Source organism: Pelecanus crispus, chromosome Z (genome assembly GCF_030463565.1).
Source record: "Pelecanus crispus isolate bPelCri1 chromosome Z, bPelCri1.pri, whole genome shotgun sequence".
In the NCBI taxonomy this organism is placed as follows: Eukaryota; Metazoa; Chordata; class Aves; order Pelecaniformes; family Pelecanidae; genus Pelecanus; species Pelecanus crispus.
Window position 1 is genome coordinate 52,085,552 of NC_134676.1, and position 20,150 is coordinate 52,105,701.

The 20,150-nt window shown below is 41.6% G+C and overlaps 1 protein-coding gene across 2 annotated transcripts in view; it reads left to right on the forward strand.

Moving 5' to 3' along the window:
• Window positions 1-3,715: 3,715 nt before the first annotated feature.
• The window catches only part of FBN2 (fibrillin 2), a 179,733-nt gene continuing 163,298 nt past the window's right edge, over window positions 3,716-20,150 (forward strand). For both annotated transcript variants that reach the window (XM_075727080.1, XM_075727081.1), the window contains exons 1-5: window positions 3,716-3,945; window positions 5,257-5,339; window positions 8,976-9,074; window positions 9,661-9,756; window positions 12,149-12,244. In XM_075727080.1, coding sequence (XP_075583195.1) covers window positions 3,716-3,945; window positions 5,257-5,339; window positions 8,976-9,074; window positions 9,661-9,756; window positions 12,149-12,244 — 604 coding nt within the window. The remainder of the gene's footprint in view (window positions 3,946-5,256; window positions 5,340-8,975; window positions 9,075-9,660; window positions 9,757-12,148; window positions 12,245-20,150) is intronic.

Genomic DNA, 20,150 nt, shown 5'->3' on the forward strand with positions numbered 1-20,150 from the left:
TCTTTTTTAATCCTGACACCCTCTTGTCATTTGTACTTTTTAATACCTGTACTGATCTAGGCATCCACCCTTGGGTGCTTTTAACGATTCAGGGTAATGAATAGCTAAGAGTGTTTTTAATCAAATGTGGCCACTGAGAAACATCATTTTTAGCATTAAAAGAAATGATCTACATCCAAGAAGTCTACTTTAATGAGACCCTGCTTTAGCAAGGTGATAGCCCGCATTTTTACTTTATTACCAAATGCCAAAATAGTAGGAGTACCTTTACTTAAAAATAACTCCCACCTTTCTTTGGGAATAAAAAAGTCAACCACATGGGAAAAGTGTGGATTCAAAAGTAATCCGCCTTAGGAGTCTTTCTCTCGGAATATTTTCTGCATGTGAATGTACACTTACATGTTTTCTGAACATCCACTAGATATAACATTCCGAACTATTTTTATCAGAATTGGTCAGACTTGAAGTGCAATTTCAGCTAGAGCAAAGGAGACAGCATTCACCCTTCTGTGTCAGTCACATGATGTCAATATATCATGGCATCCTCCATGAAAGAAGCTGTTCTGTTTTATAACAGCTAGGGAATAGGATGGGAGGGAACCTCTGGGAAGATAAAATTCAAATGGTTTTTAAGAGTTGGGAGACAGCCTACAACATTTTTCCTAAAGAAATCTAGTTTTGTCTCAAAAGTACTTAGAGTTTTAGGTTCCACTTTTTCTAATGCAGAACTGCATTCCTGTCTTAGATGAACTCTTCTAATTGTAGCACTAATTTGAATTACCATCACTTTATACTTTTTTTTCTTCTACTGTTTTCCTTCACTATATTTTTTAAGAGAGCTGCTGTTAGCTAAAGAACCCAAACCCTTTAGCAGTGGTTTTCTCCCTTTGACCATACTGTGGCTTTTATATGCAGCTATTCCAATTTTAGCACATCTTCTAACGTGAACGATCAGGACATAACCATTAATTTAGATGATGTCTGATCAGTGTCTTGTACCCATAAACAGTATTAATGTTCCCCTTTTGAACAAAGACAGCTTTGTTAGTAAGTGTTTAATTTGTATGCATATTTACATGGACCATTGATATTGCAGTCTTATCAGAAGTAAGACTCCTTGCTATTCAATGTTTTGTAGTTTTGTGTGCTAGTTCCTTTCAAAATTCTAGAAAGGTCTTACCTAGTCCTCTTCCGGTTTGAGTGCAATGGTGTCTCTGAGTCTTAGAAATCACTCTACAAATCACTGTTTGCTGCAGATCATTTGCTTTTGATCCTGTGCTGAATACCTATAGTTTCAAAGTAAAAAAAAAAACAAAATCAAACAATAAAGTGTCTATATCTTGGCTTTGAGCCATAGCTTTTTTCCCCCTAATTTCTCACCTAGCCCTACTGTGCAGCTGCTTCAATTTTTTTGTTGTTTGTTTCACTGATCCTTTTTTTTCCCTTAAGATTTTTTTGTGTTGCCCTTTTCAAGATGTAGCCCTGTTTAACTTCTGGGAATTACTTCTTTATCTGTGTGCTTCCTGATATCCAAGGGCCTAAGCTTATCTCAGATCAGGTCTTTCCTTTTTATTCTTTGTAGCTTGCCTGCTTATTCTTTGCATTTTTCTTGAGATAGTTATTCACCCAAACAGGCATGGAATCCTTCCCTCTCCCTGGCTTTGTTAGGCGCATCTCATTCATGACAGGTTTAACAGCTTCTGGTTTGAAGAAATTCCAAACCTCACCTATACTCATGAGGTCCCTGAACCCTTCTACCCAGTTGTCTTCATTGAAGAGTTCCTTCACTAAATACTTAATTTCTCAAGGTTTTACCTTTAAAGATTCAGGTCCTCCCCTGCAAAATTGCTTTTGCTACCTTTCCAAATTTAAACAAAATTAGCTTCTGATCAGCCAGACTATAGAGATCTATAAATGTAAATGGTTGTAAATGGAGCCTCTGTTAGAGACACTGGACGATCAAAGTAGGGCAGTGATTTGCATAAGGGAATGGCTTCATGACCTCTTAGCTAGCGGGTTTTATTTCAGAGAGAACAAAACATGGCTCCTGCTTCTCATTCCAGAATTAGAAGCGACAGATAATATGTACATGGAGCTAAAAGAAGCTGCTACATGGTTTTTGGTTTGTTTTAGAAGACAAAAAAAAAGTCGCCCGATTGCCACAGTATGCCATGGTATGCATGGTGAGGTGCTCAGCCGTATAGCTGTAATTCAAAGTGATAAATCTTCTCAGATGACAAAAGCAGAGTGTGTCCTGTTGTTATCAGAATGACCCACAGCGAGCACTTGGGGACTTTCTGCAGGGACACATCTTCATTGCTGTTTGCTTTTTACTGGTGGCTAACTTTTCAGCCTATCCAGGTAAATGCATGGGTTTGGCCTTAAAAAGTACTTCCGAAATCAGCCAGGCTGGGGTTTTTTTGCATTCATTTTAAGACGCTTATGTGGAGAGAAACAGCAAGAGGACAAGAAGGAAAACGTTAAGGTGGGCACTTGGAAAAATGACTCTTGAAGGAAACTGCAAACTAGTACAGCTCCAAGCCTCTTAGCTCTGTGTTTTTCAAGCGTTTTGAAGAAATGTGTCACCTCGCTGACAAAAAGACCAACCCAGGAGGCTGAACCGAGAGGAGACGGGAACGAGCTCCCGCTCCCGAGGCCGCGCGCGGCTGGGCGCTCCCGGGCCTGGCCCCAGCGAGGCCCCGTGCCCACCCACGGCGGGGGTGCGGGGTGCGGGGTGCAGGGTGCGGGGTGCCGCCCGCGCCTGCTCCACGGCCCTGCGAGGCCAGGTGGAAGGTCCGGCCCCAGGCTTTGCCCTGCTGGGCCGGGCCTCGTCCTCCAGCTTCGACCTGGGCCTTGCTTTGGAAGCCCCGGGGCTTTTCCACGGAAGGGTTTTCCTCAGAAGTCTCTCCGCAAAGGCGGGACCGTAGACATTTCGTGGGACGGTTCCCAGAGGTTTGGGAGGGGAGGGGGGAAAGCGCAGAATTCCCCTTGGGGCCGGCTCCGCCGGCACCGCGCTCCCTCCATGTGCTCCGCGCCCCCCGCCCCGGCTCTCCGCCCGTCCCGGATCCCCGCTGCCGGCGGCGGCCGCGCCACCCGCCCCGTCATCCCGCCCCGTCATCCCACATCCCGCCCCGTCATCCCGCACCCCTCGCCTCGCCCCGCGCCCGCGGGACCGCTCGCCCCCTCCCCCCGGGGCCGCCGCGGCACCGGCCGGGAAGCACCGGCCCCGCCTCCGCCTCCCGGCCTCTCCCGCACGGCCAGCCGGCTGTAAAACCGCCCCTCGGGCGCGTAGGGGCTTTTGCATCGCTCTCGGTCCCTCTCGGCACATTTCTGTGGACGCGGTTGTTGCTAATTGCCATCTTGCTCTTATTTTTCCTAGGGAAACTCAGCGTCGGTCTGTTGGCTTTCCTTTTTCGGAGCGGGGCAAGAAAAGCCCGAGCAGCTCCCTTCTTTTTTCCTCCCCTCTTTTTTTTTTTCGAGAGAGGAGCGGGGGATGCAACGTGGAGCCCGCTGTTGGTATCGCCGCGTCCCGCTGACGGCTGCGGCGGCAGGGCAGGCTGGGGAGGAGAGAAGGAAGAGTTTCCGCGGCTGAAGCCTTCCCCCGACGAGGAGCGGAGCCGTGCCCGCTGCCGGCGGTGCGGGACAGGCGCACCTCTGCCCGGCTCCCCGCCCGCCCGCCGCCGCCGCCGCCGCTTCCCAGCGGGGCAGCCGCAGGATGGGGAGACGGCGGTGGCTCTGGCTGCAGCCCTGCTTCCTCTGGCTGGGCTGCCTGGCGCTCTGGGCGCAGGGAGCGGCCGGGCAACAAAAGCCGCCGCCGCCGCCGGGCCGCCCTGCGGGAGGAGCGGGCGGCATCTTCCCTGCCGCCGCGTACCGGGAGGCCGGGGCCGGCAGCGCCGCCGCCGCCGGCCGGGTCCGCCGGCGAGGACAGCAGGACGCGCTCCGCGGGTAGGGACCGGCGCGCCCGGGCCTCCCCCTTCCGCGGGCGAAGCCCCTTCCCTTCCTTCCCCGCTGCCCGAAGCCCCTTCCCTTCCTTCCCCGCTGCCCGAAGCCCCTTCCCTTCCTTCCCCGCGGCCCGAAGCCCCTTCCCTTCCTTCCCCGCTGCCCGAAGCCCCTTCCCTTCCTTCCCCGCTGCCCGAAGCCCCTTCCCTTCCTTCCCCGCGGCCCGAAGCCCCTTCCCTTCCTTCCCCGCTGCCCGAAGCCCCTTCCCTTCCTTCCCCGCTGCCCGAAGCCCCTTCCCTTCCTTCCCCGCGGCCCGAAGCCCCTTCCCTTCCTTCCCCGCGGCCCGAAGCCCCTTCCCTTCCTTCCCCGCGGCCCGAAGCCCCTTCCTTTCCTTCCCCGCTGCCCGAAGCCCCTTCCGTTCCTTCCCCGCGGCCCGAAGCTCCTTCCCGAAGCTCCTTCCCTTCCTTCCCCGCGGCCCGAAGCCCCTTCCCTTCCTTCCCCGCTGCCCCCCAGCCCCCGGCGGGCCGTCCTCTGGGCAGCGCCGCGCAGCCCGCTCCCCGGCGAGCAGCCCCCCGCATGCCCCCCACCTCAAAGCCTAACCTGTGGTCTTCGTCCTTGCCTTCGGGATACATATTACCATCCGACCCCTTTAGATGACCGAGGAATTGCGATTAATTGAACTTGGCATTTTGTCCTCCACTGCGAAATACCGTCTTTTAATTAGTGCGCTTATATTAGAAGCAGACATTGTGTGGGGCTGTGTTGCAACTAGCAGATGTACCACACTGGGCTTTGTATTCAGGCGTGTTACAATATTAAGATACTTGGATGTTAGCTTTGCTTTCTACTGAGAAACTATGCAAAGTCTGTTTTTTCTAAAGTTTTTGGAGAGTTCTTGGTAGTTTGAATTAGTTTATTAATCTTTATGACCAGTCATCTCTTCTGTCTTGTGTCAGACAGCAGCATGAAGCCAATTTTTATAGCATCACTTCTAAGACTGTACATGAATACAGAGCCAAACTCATCCTTGTGTATCCTTGGCAGTTCCACCAGGGATGAATGTGGCCTGCTGTTGCATAGTCTGCCTCTCCTCTTTATACTAACCAATTGAACTAATACAAAATAAAATGTCCTGGAACTTCTCATAGTGCAGGAAGATTTGGTTCCTTGGGGAGGGTTTTTTTTAGACATCTTTGCTATACACTGTTTTTGTTTCATGTAGCTGGTTTCTTCCCTTGTATGTAGCTAAAACTTAGGAGTCTCCTTATGCCAGTTTACATTTTTGTATGTACATTTATTTGTTTGTCTCTTTGACAGGCCAAATGTGTGTGGCTCTAGATTCCATTCGTACTGTTGCCCTGGATGGAAAACGCTCCCTGGAGGAAATCAGTGCATTGTTCGTAAGTGTCTGACTTCAAGTTTCTACTGCCCTAGGGGTAATAATAAAAATAAACATTCTTCTGTGAGTTACTGCTCCATTCAGTTTGAGAAAAGAGAATTCAGTTCTGTCTCTTGCCTTATTTTTAAAAAGAAGAAAAAAGAAAAAACAGATTTACAGGTCTACATTTCTTGTAATTGAAAGATTGGCAAATTGCTGTATTTTCTTTGGTGTGTTCCTAAGAGGCATGGCTCCACTTAGTTTTTTATGAAGGACATGACAACGAAGGAAAAAGGAAGCAACCTTCCATAAATCAAATAATCAATTATAGAAACAGGGAAAAAAAAAAAGCGAAAGGGTCTTGATATAAAGCAGATCAGATCGGAAGTTTTGTGAAACTTCTGTGCTAGGCTTGGAATTGCAATCAAATGGAAAACTTTTTTACATGTGGGGTGCTTCTTCTCTTGCCTGTCATTTTTCGTTATGTTTTAATAGCTATAAAGCATGTAGACTTGGATTACTGTCTGGTCATAATAGGTACTGTGCCGACAGATGTGGCTGTTGACATGACTTGGCAAAAAAAAAAAAAAGGGAGGGGGGGAAATCTGCTCAGTATTCTGGTTATGGAATGTTGTCTACCTAGAAAGGAAATAGAGAATTAAGTTGAACTTTCTGTCTGTTAGATAAAAGCTGATATTAGCCACATGCTTCTTATAGTCCTTGAATATTAATGTGAGTCTGTTCTCATTCATCTTAGCCTGTCACCATCTCTTTTGCTAATAAGTATTTTCAACTTCAGAATTCGGATTCATGAACATATTGCCTTTTATGTAAGGACTGAAGGTCTTTGTAATACTCCATCTAACAAAGTACAGGCATCCAGGACTAAACTAGGGAAGGAATGGGTGGTAAGTCAAGATCAGCCAAACTTCAAGGTGGCTTTTGGACTGTTGCCTTATGATTCAGGACTATTAGCCTGTTCACATCTCTTTGTTTTACATAAGTAAATTTGCCTTGCTAATATTTCTTATAACTGTGCCATGTATCACTGATTTTCATCTCAGGTTGACCTGGTCTTTCCTAGCAAAGGTTAACCATGTCATTCAGAGAAAGATGCTGGTACCAATCCAGAATAATCTTCGATTTACTATTAATTTATGTGCACAAAGGACATCTTTTAGTTCCTGTTTACTTACTGGAGCTTAATTGCAGCTCTGTAAGATGTTTGAAAGGCGAATGATTTTGCCAGACCATCTGCAAGATTGGCTATGATTTGTATTTTTGGTGAAGGTTTAAGAGCACAGATTTCTGTGCTCGCATTAAACAATTGTTGAGAAGATGGCCCCTCTAGCTGGAGCTGTTTAGCTAGACAAAGCCTCCTGCACAGGATGATGGGCAAGCTAGCAAACTTCTTACCGGAGATGCATTGATTATAATTAGTGCAGACTGTAAGTGGTGATTTTAAAGTATTATTTCATGAAGAGAGATCTATGAGTGGTAGGTCAACAGGAAACCATTCTGACCTTACAGTGTTTTCAGTTGATAACATGATGATGATTGTTGGCAGTCTGTAACATGTTTATAGAATCATAGAATCATTTAGGTTGGAAAAGACCTCTAAGATCATCAAGTCCAACCATTAGCCTAACACTACCAAATCCACCACTAAACCAATTCAGGGTAAGTAAAAGTGATCTTTTATCTAAAAAACAAAGGTCTGGTTGGGTTTACTTTTTCTTTAAACAAAATGAACTGTACTGATTAAAGCATATTTAGAATACGCTTTCAGCTATAGGGCTTTCAGTTGATAAAAAATTATTCCCTAATAGTTAATAAACTAACAAAATGGTGTAAATGCAGACCTTGCTTAATCAGGAGATTGAGCTATGGTGTGTAAAGACGTACTGAACAGTGCTGTAAGGAAAACAACCCTGTTCCCTGTGTTTGTCAAGTGCTCAAAATCTCAGTCCTGTTTCTCACTTCTGTGTCTGCTAGTAGAAAAAGTATTGTGTATCAGTGAGTGGTATGTCTCTAATTTCAACTAAATAGCAAAATCCCACAAACTCTTGCACCTCTTGTGCCTTCACATTTAGGACATAGTTGTAGAGGAATGTAACGATAAATTTAGATGATACACATTGCATCTTTTTGATGCCCAGAGTGGTGTCAGTGGACCATTTAATATGGCTTTGTCTACTCCTCTTTTGTAAAGCAAATGTGGCCTTTATTGGAGTATGTCAAGGAGGACGTGGGCTTGCAAAGTCTGGGCTGGTTTGGACCTGTTTGGCATGAGTAGAGAGCTTCTGATTTGCTGGAGAAAGGGTAAAAGGGAGCATGCAAATTTCACAGGGGGCATATTTGAATTTTATGATGGGGCAAGGAAACGATTTGCTTCCTTATGGGAGTTACGTCTCATTTATGCATGCTTTTCTAAATCAGAAGTGGGGCACAAGCATTCTGGGAAAGGTCTTAGCTCTGCTTTCTTTTTTTTTTTAATGTATATGGCCAGGTGTGTGTGTGGTTTTTTTTTTTTTCTTTTTAATGTGTATAGACAGGGATTTTTAGGTAGTTGGTATATTCTTGGCAAATTATCTACTGGAGGCATTTGTATTTTTGTAGTCCTTCGGTGGAGATGTGCTTCCAGATTATTTGATTCTCTCAAAACCCCAGAGTTATTTACAAAGAAACTGTGATTCTTGCTTGGTTTTTTGCTTTACAAGCTGTCTCTTGCACGGTATGTGTTTTTTGAGGTCCTCCTGTGCAATATTGGCTCTTAATGTTTCAGGCTCTCTTTTGGTGCATTTGCTAATCCAGCAGGCTACTTAGATGTATTCATTTGGATCTCCTTTAGAATCTGGTTTTAGCCTTTAACTCTTCTCTGGTTCTGTTGTTCCTTTGTGCGATGGAGCTCCCTTGGCTGGTGAGTGAGAAGCGAAGGCACAACTTTGCATCAGGGGATAGCACAATGGCGTGCATCTTATGCAAACGTAATATGGTGTGGACAGGCTTCCCTGATGTTTTTATAAAGTTAGTTTCTAAATGACAATGTGGAAATATTTGAGTACAGACAACTGTTTAGGAAAACTACACAAAATCTGCAAAGACCAGCATTTGGACATTGACTTCCTACAAACCAGCTTTGTGTAAAGAATGGGTGATCTTAGAAAAAAGAGATCCTAAAATGCCTCTAAAATAGTTGTTATAAGAGAGAAGCCATACCATAAATTGGCATTTATGATCTATATTGTTTATATTCATTCAAATCTTGGATTCTTGGTAAAGTTTTCTACAGGTCTTGTGGTCTAAAATATATAATTTTAATAATTTTACATTACTTCTGTAATAGGCTGGTATTTCTAATTAGGCAAAGAGTTTATCATCTGGTTTCAGTGGTCAGACCAGAATTTGAATATGCCGTATTTGATTCTGTTTGTCTTTAAATTTGTCAGGGATACTGATTATACCAAAATTCAGTTTGCTTTATTTAATTTACAGTTACTTTTGCATATATATTAACTGTCCCAATGAACTGAGCATTCAATGTTGATTTTTTTGTTTGTTTTAAAAAGGAAGCTGTTAGTATGCTTTTAGCTTTTTCCTGTAGTGTAAGACTAAGGTTACTGTTAATCACTGCCTTTTTGATTGTGTTCTTCTTCAGCGATTTGTAGAAATAGCTGTGGTGATGGATTTTGTTCCCGTCCTAACATGTGCACTTGTGCAAGTGGACAAATATTACCTACTTGTGGATCAAAATCTGGTAAGGACTTACTGTATTTATTTTAATTAGAGATTTCCTTGTAAGTAATTATCTTTGAGTGTCAACTCAAAAATAACTACTGTGTAAATTCTTTAAAAATAACTTGTCATTACTGCATACACACATGTAACTTACACTTCGGTATATCTCTAGTTTTTGATAAAGTTTGGTATACCATGTGTGCATGTTTACTCTGTATGACAAATTGAAAAAAAAAATCCATGTTTAAAGAGATAAGCAAGTTTAAATAGAAATGTGTGCGGTATTAACATTTTCATCAAGTCCATTTTCGTAACAGATGAAGACTGTACAGCCTCCAAGATAATTAAAAGTTCTAAGTTGCTAAATATAGTAATGGAAAACTCTAAAAAACCTCTTCATGCTAGCTTTAAAAAGAATGGCTGACTAATAGCTACAGCTTGGATGGCTTTGGTTACAAGAACATCTGAGTGTACGCTTAAATACATAGCATACATTGTATGAAGCTCGTGTCTACTTTCAGATGTCTGTGTTTTTACCCACATTTGCTTCCCAATGTGGTATTTTTGCCTAACCTTGGTATCTCTCTGCCTGGGCTCCGCTGCAGTGCAACAGTGCAGGATCAGGTGCATGAACGGCGGCACGTGCATGGACGACCGGTGCCAGTGCCAGAAGGGCTATGTCGGAACTTACTGTGGGCAGCGTAAGTAACTGCTGTGTTGCATTTAAAATTAAATCCACCCAAGTCCTGCCAGTCAGCCGTCTTCCTTTAGGTAGAGTAGGAAGGTGAAAAAGCCAATATGCTGCAATATAATGAAATGTCTGTGAGAAATGTCACGCTGTTTTGGGGTATAGTGTTTAGCTGAAAGTCAGTTCATGCATGGAGTGTGTTTCTGTTCTCTCAAATTCAAAGTAAGGATCAAATTCACCACATAGTTTTGGGAGATCTTTGGGGAGCAATGGCAGTATACATCCCACTCTCCTTTTCTTACCAGATGATCACTAATTTTTCATTCTCTTTGATGATGTTTCTCCATCTCAAGAACAGCCTAGCTGCCAGGCTAAAGCATGTTTTTCTGTTTTCTACTTGACTGAGGAAAAAGATGAAATGCAGTTCAAGCTTTTGGATCCCTTTTCGGTTTGGCAGACAAAGCAGAAAGTCAGTTATTTGCACAGCTCTGCCTATCACAGTACAGTGTTTACAAGCTATGCAAATTTAGCAAACAATAAAAAATCATGACAGGCTACAGGGATGAAGGAAAACTCAAAGTGTATTCTGAGGCCAGCTGCTTACTAGTTAGCTGAGAAATTAGTTGCTGAAGGTAGTCTGAAGGAAGGAGAGCCAAACAAAAGGCAGCTGTGCAAGTAACAGACTGAACAGTGTGGAAGGACATCCTTTTGTCTTAGTCATTTTTGCAAATGCCAGAGAGCAGTCTTGTTCTTGCTTTATTTCTATCTGGACGAGATTCTGTAAACTTCTAGGTAGTAATTGTAATCCTAAAATGTGACCGTAGTCACAGTCAGATTTACTGTTAAGAGTTGCTGGCCCCTTCCTGCTCATTTTAAAGTATTGGGTCAACACCTGCATGCTCTCAGACAGGGCATATTTCCAGTGAATAAATGAAAAGAGGATCAAATTGTCAAGCAGCGACTCTAAAGCAATCCAGAAAATCTGAACAAACTGTGGAGATTGGACTTGGTGTATAGGATAGTTAAAATTTCAAGTAAGGCTGAGTATTTGTCTTCTAGACACAGTACAGAATGAATGTCTGACTAAATGTATGTCTTTATTTCTTTTTGCTAAAATGTAACTGTGTCTTAAATCTACTGAAGTTAATGAAGTGTCATTGTCCATTAGTTCAATAATGTAACACATGCAGAGAAGTATCTTCATTTTATGCATAAGATATGCATTCTCAGTAAAAAGTAATTCAGCTTTATAGTTCTTCCTAAGAAGTACGGCTTTATTGCCACATAACAGTCTATTTTATGTTCCCCATTGTGATATAGGAGGCATGTGTACATTTTTTTCCAGTTTGAAATATTTACCTTCTCTAGGTTGCTGCTGTTCTTTTGCACTGGATACTCAAAGATGTTACAAATGCCACCTTCAGAGTGGGGAGACCTATGTAGGAAGGCAGCCTAGAGGCTTCTGGACCAAAATGTCTTTGCTGTTTTTCAGAGCCACTGAAAAACAGTGGGGCTGTCCTTTAAGGTTTGATTTGGAACATATGCTAATCCTGAAGAAGGCTAGATGTCCTAGAAGCAGTGAGCCTGAAAATAGACAGAATTAGTTAGTTAAAGCAGTCTTTTAATGGTATTTTTCAACCTCTCTTAAGAAGTGTCTTCCTTTCAAATTGACACTTCAGTGCTTTGGCAAGAGGCTTTGTTCTTGATTCATGCCATTGATAAATAGCATGAGTGGGTGCTCTGAAGTCCGACAACTTGTGAAGTACTTTCTCCATCTATATATACTGTGGATTGATACCTCCCCCCGTGCCAAATCATTTTATTTCTTGTTGGGATCTTTCAGGATGCACTGTTTTTGAAGGTACTTAAAGATGAGTTAAACCAGTAATTCTTTTCCCTTGCTCTAAGCATCACTTTTTCTGCCAGCAGTATCAAGTCTGAGAGCTGAATTCTCTGTCTCTCAGACTCCCCAGGCCTCCCTTCTTGAAAGGTTTGTTTCTGTTGTGGCTGAATAGCACAACTTAATACGCTCAACCCCGCTCAACATAGTTGAGTTTTTATCTGCTAACTTCAGTGATGGATACAAGTTCTTATGATTAGTTACTAGAGCTGTACCACTGTTTAAAAACATACTTAAGTTAAACATCTGCTAAGAATCTGTACAGAATATCATTAATTAAACAGCTGCTTCCAATTAGCGTTAAACAGGTGCTAATGGAATTTGGGCTAATGGAATGTGACTTGGAACTCATTATTGTTGGTGCTGATGGGTAGGAAGGAGATGAGTTTGATCTTCAAGTCCAGAAAGAGCAGTTGAGAGGAGAATATAATTTTTGAATACCGCATATGGTAATCTTTGAAATACCATTACTGTAACATTTAAAACTTTTTTTTGTTAATTAAAGCTGTCTGTGAAAATGGCTGCCAGAATGGAGGACGGTGTATTGGAGCTAATCGCTGTGCATGTGTCTACGGATTTACTGGCCCTCAGTGTGAAAGAGGTAAAAGAAAGGAATAAGGAAGAAAATTATGAGCAGTTATATGCAACAATACAGTGCGTACATAGTTTATGCTGTGTATTTTCTGGCTGAGCCAGTAAGATTCCGGTAAACCATTTATTATTTGTAATTTTAGAAAGTGTCTTCATTTTTAGTCGGGTAGCCACATTTCAGGTTGGCAAGTACAGAGCTGTCACAACTGGTAGGAATTTGAGCTGATTTGGGCTTCTTATTTTGTTCGTATAATAGTTAAAAGACAAGCTATCTTTTCCTCTCAGCTATGTGAGATAACATGACAGCAAAATTGCTGATGGTGTTAGAATTGCATAAGTGTAACTAGTTGAAGGATCATTTTTCTGTATAACACCTCTTTCATAAGGGGAACATGAGTAGTTCCTTGCTCTGGTTAGTTCTGTCCTATAGGAGAAAGTCATAGATGGCGTGAAAAAATAACCAATGACCGTAATACTGAGATCAGTTCCTAAAATGATTTTTGTTCCAGAAAACACCTTAAACATGGTTTAACTTACAGTGGTTTCATGAATTGGGGACTAAACTAGGATTGTATTTTAAAATTTTATGGAGAAATCCCTCAGCCTTCTTTTATGGGCTTAAAGATACTGACAAAGTAAATTTTAATGGTGCTGAACAAAGCATTTTTAGCATTACACTATGTGATTAACGCACATATAAATAATCAAGGCACTAAGTTCCTATATAGTGATTTAGAATAAACCTGCTTCCACTCTCGGAAATCTATACTTCTTGCTTTTTAATAAATCAGAGGATGGTTTGTATTTTGAAAGCAAGACTGTTGAAATACAGTAATGTCAAACTGCTCAACATTAGATATAACTGTAGAACATATTCTGTGTGCATCAAACTCACAAGTGTAACCCAAATTACTGTCTATTGAGAATAGATTTTTAATGAGTGTGTATAGTGAGGATTGTTTATCACAACAGTAATGTTGTACGTCCTTTAACATGAAGTTTTCAAGAACAATCAGGGATGACGCTGAAGAGCTTAGCAGGGGTATTATTCTTTGTCTTTCTCCAAGTTGGTGTGTTTGCGAATACATGTTCTCATCAGTTAGGGTACTGAAGAACTGAGCAACCATAGTGTGAAATGCTGAATACTAGTATGCATTGTTATCTTACTCCTTTAAAATATGCAATCCGAAATTGTCAGTCCAAAAAAGGGGGATGGGATCATTTGCATTAATAGAAAATTGAAAGTCACATTTTTAATTCACATTAGCAGTAGACGAGACACCCACTCTGGGCAGAAGTAGACTTCTTAAATTGATAAAATAATTTAAATCAGAAAGGACCTCCACAGGCCACCCAGTCCAGGACCTGCTCAAAGCAGGTCTAATCAGGTCATCCTGCTCAGGTCCATGTCCAGTCAGGTTTTGAACACCTTCAAGGATGGGGATTCCACAACATCTCTGGAAAACCTGTTCCAGTATTTGACCACCCTCATGGCAAAAAAAAAAAAAAGAAAAAAAAATTCTTACTATCTAATAGCAGTTTTGCATGTTTCAAGTTGTATTTGTTGGCTCTTGTCTGATTGCTGTAAGCCTCCAAGAAGAGTCTGGCTTCAATTGCTCTGTCTCCTCTGAACAGGTAGTTATAGGCAGCAATAAAGTCCCCTTGAAACCTTCTCTTCTTAAGGCTGGATGAACTCGGGTCCCTCAGCCTCTCCACACAGGGCAAGTTCTCCAGTTCCCTGACCAATTTGGTGGCCCTCCCCTGGACTTTCTGCAGTATATCTATTTCTTTCTTGTATTGGGAGTCCAAAACTGCACACAGTACTGTGATGCAGTCTTACCAGTGCCAGATGGAGGTGAAGGACCACTTCCCTGGATTGGATGCTACACTCATCCTGATAACAGCCCATGCAGCTGGCCTTCTCTGCTGCAAGGGTACACTGCTGCTTCATGTTCAGGTTGTTGTCTACTAAGGCCCCCATTATCCTTTTCTCTGAGTTGCTTTGCAGGCAGTTAGCCTCCAGCCTATGTTGTTCTGTCAGGTTGTTCCATCCCAGATGTGAGACTTCCTTTGCTTGTGCTGAACTTCATGAGAGAACTGTCCACCCATTTTTTTCTAAGCTGGCTGGATGACTCTGAGTAGCAGCCCTGCCCTCCAGCATATTGGCTGGTGCCCCAAATTTGGTGTCATCTGCAGTCTTGCTGGTGGTGTGCTCTTATACCATCACCCAGGTTGTTAATTAAGAAATTAAACTGTTACTTGTCCCAGTACTCGCCCCTGAGGGCCTGCTCTAGTTTCCTGGCCTCTAGCTGGACTTGGCTGATGTCAACACTTTGAGCCAGCAGTCTAACCAATTTTCCACTCACCTTATCTATTTTTTCATGTATTCTGCCTGTATCTCAGCAATCACAGTCTCTCTACAGGAGCCTTTCTCAAAAGCCCGGCTCAAGTCAAGCAACTGTCCTTGTCCTTGGCACCAGTGACCCCAGGGTTGAAAGCAGTGATGGCATTTGCCCTTGGGAAGCCCATGCTGGCTGCTCCCAAACACCTTCTTGTCATTCATGTGCTTAGAAATGACTTCTGAAGGGAATCCTGTGGAATTCTATGTTTCAAATTCCACTCAGAAGTGCTCAAAGCTGTATATAAATTGTGACAATATCTTGCACCATTTTTTTACATTTGTTGACTGTGAGATGGGAATAATTTCCTTCTAGATGAACGAACTAACTAAACAAAACACTGAAAAAGCAGGAGTTTCTATTTGCTATTCCAGGCTGTTTTGTATACCCACTAGATGTCACAAGCAACAGAGAAATGTGAAGGATGAATTTGTTTCTTTGTCTCTAATTGCTTGTCGCTCTCATTCTTAAAACCGGATTTATGGACTTCTAGTCTTCACTGTTGCTTTAGGTTTTTGCTGTTACATGTTCCATCCAGCTGATTCTATGTAGTTGCTTCTTATGAACCAAGCACAACGACTCAGATCTTTTCTATTTTGCTTAGTGCGGAAATCGGGAGCATTATTCTGTTAAAAACTCTGTTTATATATTTACAGCCGTTTTCAGAGATATGTCTTTGTGGAATGTACACCTGCCTTTTAGCTAAATTAAGAGACTACCTAGCCTGTCAGTTTAGGATGGGTTTTCAAGGGACTGGACAACATTAGGCTGCTGGATGGTTTGAGCCTTAGTTCAGATGGAGCTCACATTTGTCCAGATTCAACAGTATAAGCTATGTATCCAAGATGGGTGGTAGTTATAACCGAACTATTACATGATAGAATTGTAATATAGCAAATTGATTTTTTTTTAATTTATTGCATTCAGATTTTTTTTTATTTATTGCCAGACAACTTGGTAAGCTTGCTTTTTGTCCTGGATAGAAGGAATGGTTCCTGGTTAAGATTTGCTTCTGTTCTTTGACTAGATTCAGGACTGTGGCATCACGTTAATACATATGACAGACTCCAGCTGTGATGGTGGCTCAGAGTTTTTAATAACGATGGTTATACTTGAAATAGGTTGGCTTGTTTCAAAGGTTCTAGTACATATAGGTACTGTAACTTAACATTTGTGGTGCTGAAAGCATTGAAGTTTGCTTTCTTACAATTAATTGTGAAACTTAAGCTGCAGAATTCAAGCCGTGTAAAGGAGTTAAACACCAGTGTTTTCACATCTGTATTTCTTAGCTGTCCTTGAGAGTCTTAGCCTTTCAATTCTATGTGCAGAATACTATTGGTACATGAGATTTAAGCTACATTACATGGTTATTTAGAAATCGAGTTATAATTAAAGTTTACATTTCGTTACTTGAAATTGGAGGTATTAAGCCAAATTTGCTTCTGTCATTGTCACAAAAATATAACATATCTGTAATATATGTAATTGCATACAGAATTTGCATATCTAATATAATATAATGTGCTTTTACAACAGTGGACATGGCTAAGTAAAGTTTCACCTAGTTTATTATCTTGGTGTTGCCTAGACTTTCTCATACTCAAAAAAAAGTAGTAGTTGCTAATTTATTGTACTATTACTTAGGTAAAGAAAGATGACTCCTGTAGTATATCTTGGTAATGACTATAAAAAGTCTAATCTAGTACCTGTAAATGTTAATTTTTGTTATGCTTTATATGAGCTGGTGTGCATGAAAAAACTGTGAAAGATACCTTAAATGCCTATTCTGTTCAATAGTAATTTGTAATTTACGCTTTTAACCTAATAAGAAGTTTATGCTTTCCAACAAAATGTAAAAGACAATGATTTCTTCATCTGTTGGTTGCAATAGTTGCCTGTAATACTTTACAGTAAGAAATGCCTCTGTAGTTTAATTTTAAACTGGGTTTAGCAACAGTTCATAACTCTTTAAAATTTTATAGTTTAAGGTTATGTGAACTTCCCTTGCAAATCACATCAGAGTTATAAGAGATTTTGTTTTGTTATTTTTTTACATCGCTGTGTTTCAAATGCATCCTTTTTATTGTTCTGTAAATTAAGTTCTTTTAAATTAGGTATTTTCTTCCTAATCTAGAACATATGTAGCTTTGCTTCAGATTGGCCTCCCAGCCTCAGTTATATGATAAAACGTGACTGCTTGTTCAGCTATCCGGGCTCTGAGCAGACTAATTTCCGGGCTGGAGACAGGAGGCTGAGCAGTAACTAATGACTGGCATGATTACAGTATTTAACTTGAGACTTGCTGCTAGGTTAACAAGAAAGCAGAACTTGTTTGGGAGCTCATGCTTTACTCTTTCTGATGTATACACTGACCTTTTCTATTTCCTATCCAAATCTGTTCTTTTGGTCAGCTTCTTGTCTTTGATTTGTAAACACACAAGATTCAAGCATTTGATTTTGTCTGTTTTGTTGTGGGTTTTTTTAAGAAAAAAATAGATGTTGAAATTTTGCTGCAGAATTTTTCCCAGTGAAAAATAATTGAAAAAGGCAACAGATTGATTAAGAGGCCTCATCCTCAGTTGTACACCTAAGAGCATTTTTTTCTAGTGTGGCCAGTTCCTTTGGTTTCTCAAGCCTGACTGAGCAAATGGTATTTGCATTACTGCATGTGGCCTGTGCGTGTTTTTTAATTGATGATGTGCAGAGGTAGGAAGCTGTGGAAAAGCAATGATGTTTTCCTTCCTTCCTTGTCACGGGTAAAGGGGAAGAAGAAGCAGTGGGAAAGGAGAATCCTGTCACTGATCTAAGTTTGCCTTCATCCCATGTAGAATAAGAAAGAACAGTGCTCATTCACTCTGTACGTAAGTGGCTTATAATGGGAAGCAAAAGGGTTTGGACTGAGTAGAAATGCCTAGCTTGGGAAGAATATCCTTTTGGAGAAGGGAGAGGATTTCAGACAAAGCTATCAAGCTTGGGCAGGTGAGAAAAGAGGAAAAACAAAGAAATGTAGTAGTTGCATATAAGCGTGAGAACTTCTGAAAGGGGGGAGCTTTTGGGTTGTTCTCAGGAAAGTTGCTGCCAATGTGTCTTAGCCCAATGTGTTTGTTGCACCTGGTATTCCCAGTACAAGTGTCTGGACACTTTCTCTGACTGTCTGAATTTTGGAGTTTCTGTCTGTCAAAGGAGTTGAGAGCGCATACCTCACGGCAGGTGCAGTAAATGAGTGATCGGGGCAGCTGCCTCCCTACTGGTTATTACTGGATTAATAGGGACAACTCTGCATAGATGTAGCCAGGTGGTCAGTAGAACCCCTCCTCTGTGCAAGGCAGCAATTTTTATGCCAGCTCTGCAATGCCTACAAGAACTTGGCCCATGCAATTGAAGAGTCCTAGGAGGGAGAGCAACAGAGTAAGCAAAGTGGAGAACAGGGTGTTGCAGAGGGTAGTGAAAAAGGTTTGAGGCAGAGGATGTAACTGAAATAGAGGTTCATTTTGTGGGGCAGGAGAGCATATATCTGACAATATATTTGAGATGAGTTACCTTCATTTGACCGTCCCCCATGGGAAACTAATCAGTGATGATCCTATGTCTAAGGACAATAGAAGAAAAAGGTGAAAAATAGGAAAAAAGAAAAAAGGTTTTCTTCAAGCTGGGAAGAGGATGAAGAAGTTAATCAACAGCACAGAGAAAGGGATAGGAGGAAGCAAAAGGCATTCTGGGTGAAAGTGTTAATAGTATATAGTAACTGAGACAAAAGAGGAAAGAGCAAAGAAAACAACTGAAGTGGAGCTGTACTGAAGAAACTGATTGGCACTTAGAATTTGTTATAAAGATATTTTGGGATAATACATATGAATAAAGTTAAGCTATGATAGCAAACTGACATAATTTTATATAGGACTCAATATTTCTCAAATGTATTTTTATTATCAAGAAAACACATTCTGTAGTACTGCTGAAGATGCTTTTGTGTGCTTAAGTGACAGTGATTAGGTGTCAATGAAGCAAGGAGGGAATTCAATTCTTTAAGAAACTACTCTTTCCTCTGACGGGTATTCAAAAGATCTTTTAACTTTACACAACTTTTTGATATCTGTTGATGAGAAGAAGAAGTGAAGACCTTTTCAGATGTTGTATATTTGATCTTAGCCCTGTCATCTCATAAACTGCAGAACTTCTTGCCATGCAGGCTATGGCAGGTTATGTTCAAGAGGTTTCCTGTCTGTCAGCCGTGGCATACTGCTGTGTGAGTGGTTATAAAAGGACCGGTGCTTTTTTTCCACTTGCCTGGGTTATTTTAGGTGTCCCCCAATGATTGTAAACTTTGTTCAGGTGCTTAATAGCAAAAATGCTCTTTTGATCAATGAGCTCTTCTCTTTTTGTAGGAGTTGTGGGAATGTAACTTTTAAATTTTGCTGGTTTTTGCTTTATAGTGGCTACTATTAGCCTGAAGTGAAATAGAGGTTCTTTATGTGGGATGGGATGTGTATGTGTATGTGTAAGCAGGTCCCCACTCTGAAGAGCTAGTGGACAAAGGAAGCATTATTGCTCTCTTCCCTGCCCCAAGACAGGCTGAGGCATGTGAGGTTGTTGCTTGTTGAAGGCTGAGCAGGGAAGCTTCAGCAGACTTAGAAATCAACGAAATAGCCTCAGTTTCAGTCTGAGGTTTTATCTAGGGGGGTCATCCTGCCTGCTTTATTAAGGTGTGTAAGACTGTTGAATTTTGCATGCTCTAGGAGTGAGTATAAACGAAAACGCAGGGCATTTGAGGAGAAGGCAGGAAGGGAGGAGGGCAATAAGATTCCATAAAAACTAATTACTAAATGCTGCTCTCAAATATCAACCAGCATTCTTCTTTTCTTGCCACAGGGCCGTGTGTCCTGGTGTCTTTTTTTTTTCAGTGCACAGTAAGTGGAATACTTACCTGCTAAACACCAGTTTAATTAATTTTCGGTCTGCATTTAGCCATTGGGAAGTGGAGCATATGGTCTCGAGATACATTCTGCAAGTTTGTAAAGGAGTCGTTCAGGACCTGTTGAGTGAAGGAAAAGAAATACTACTTCACTGTAGCATACTCTTAACGACATTGTCTGGTTCGCAACGAGTGTTCATCACTGCTGGGATAAACACAAGAGTTACAGCATCGACTTGATGTCTAATTTAACTAAAATCAATTAAGTTTAATCAATTTAACTAAAAATAAGTTAGCTAGTTTAATAGTTTAAAGCTCTACAAAATTGGAACAGCATTGGAACAGGCTGTCCAGGAAAGTGGTTGAGTCACCATCCCTGGAGGTATTTGGAAGATGTGTAGATGTGGCGCTTAGGGACACGGTTTAGTGGTGGACTTGGCAGTGCTATGTTAATCGTTGGCCTTGATGATCTTAAAGGTCTTTTCCAACCTAAATGATTCTATGATTCTGTGATTGTATGAAAATGTGAATCTTCCTAAATTTTTCAAGTTTCACCATGCTTTCCTACTTACTTTATTTTCTAAATTTTCTGTTAAAAAATGTTT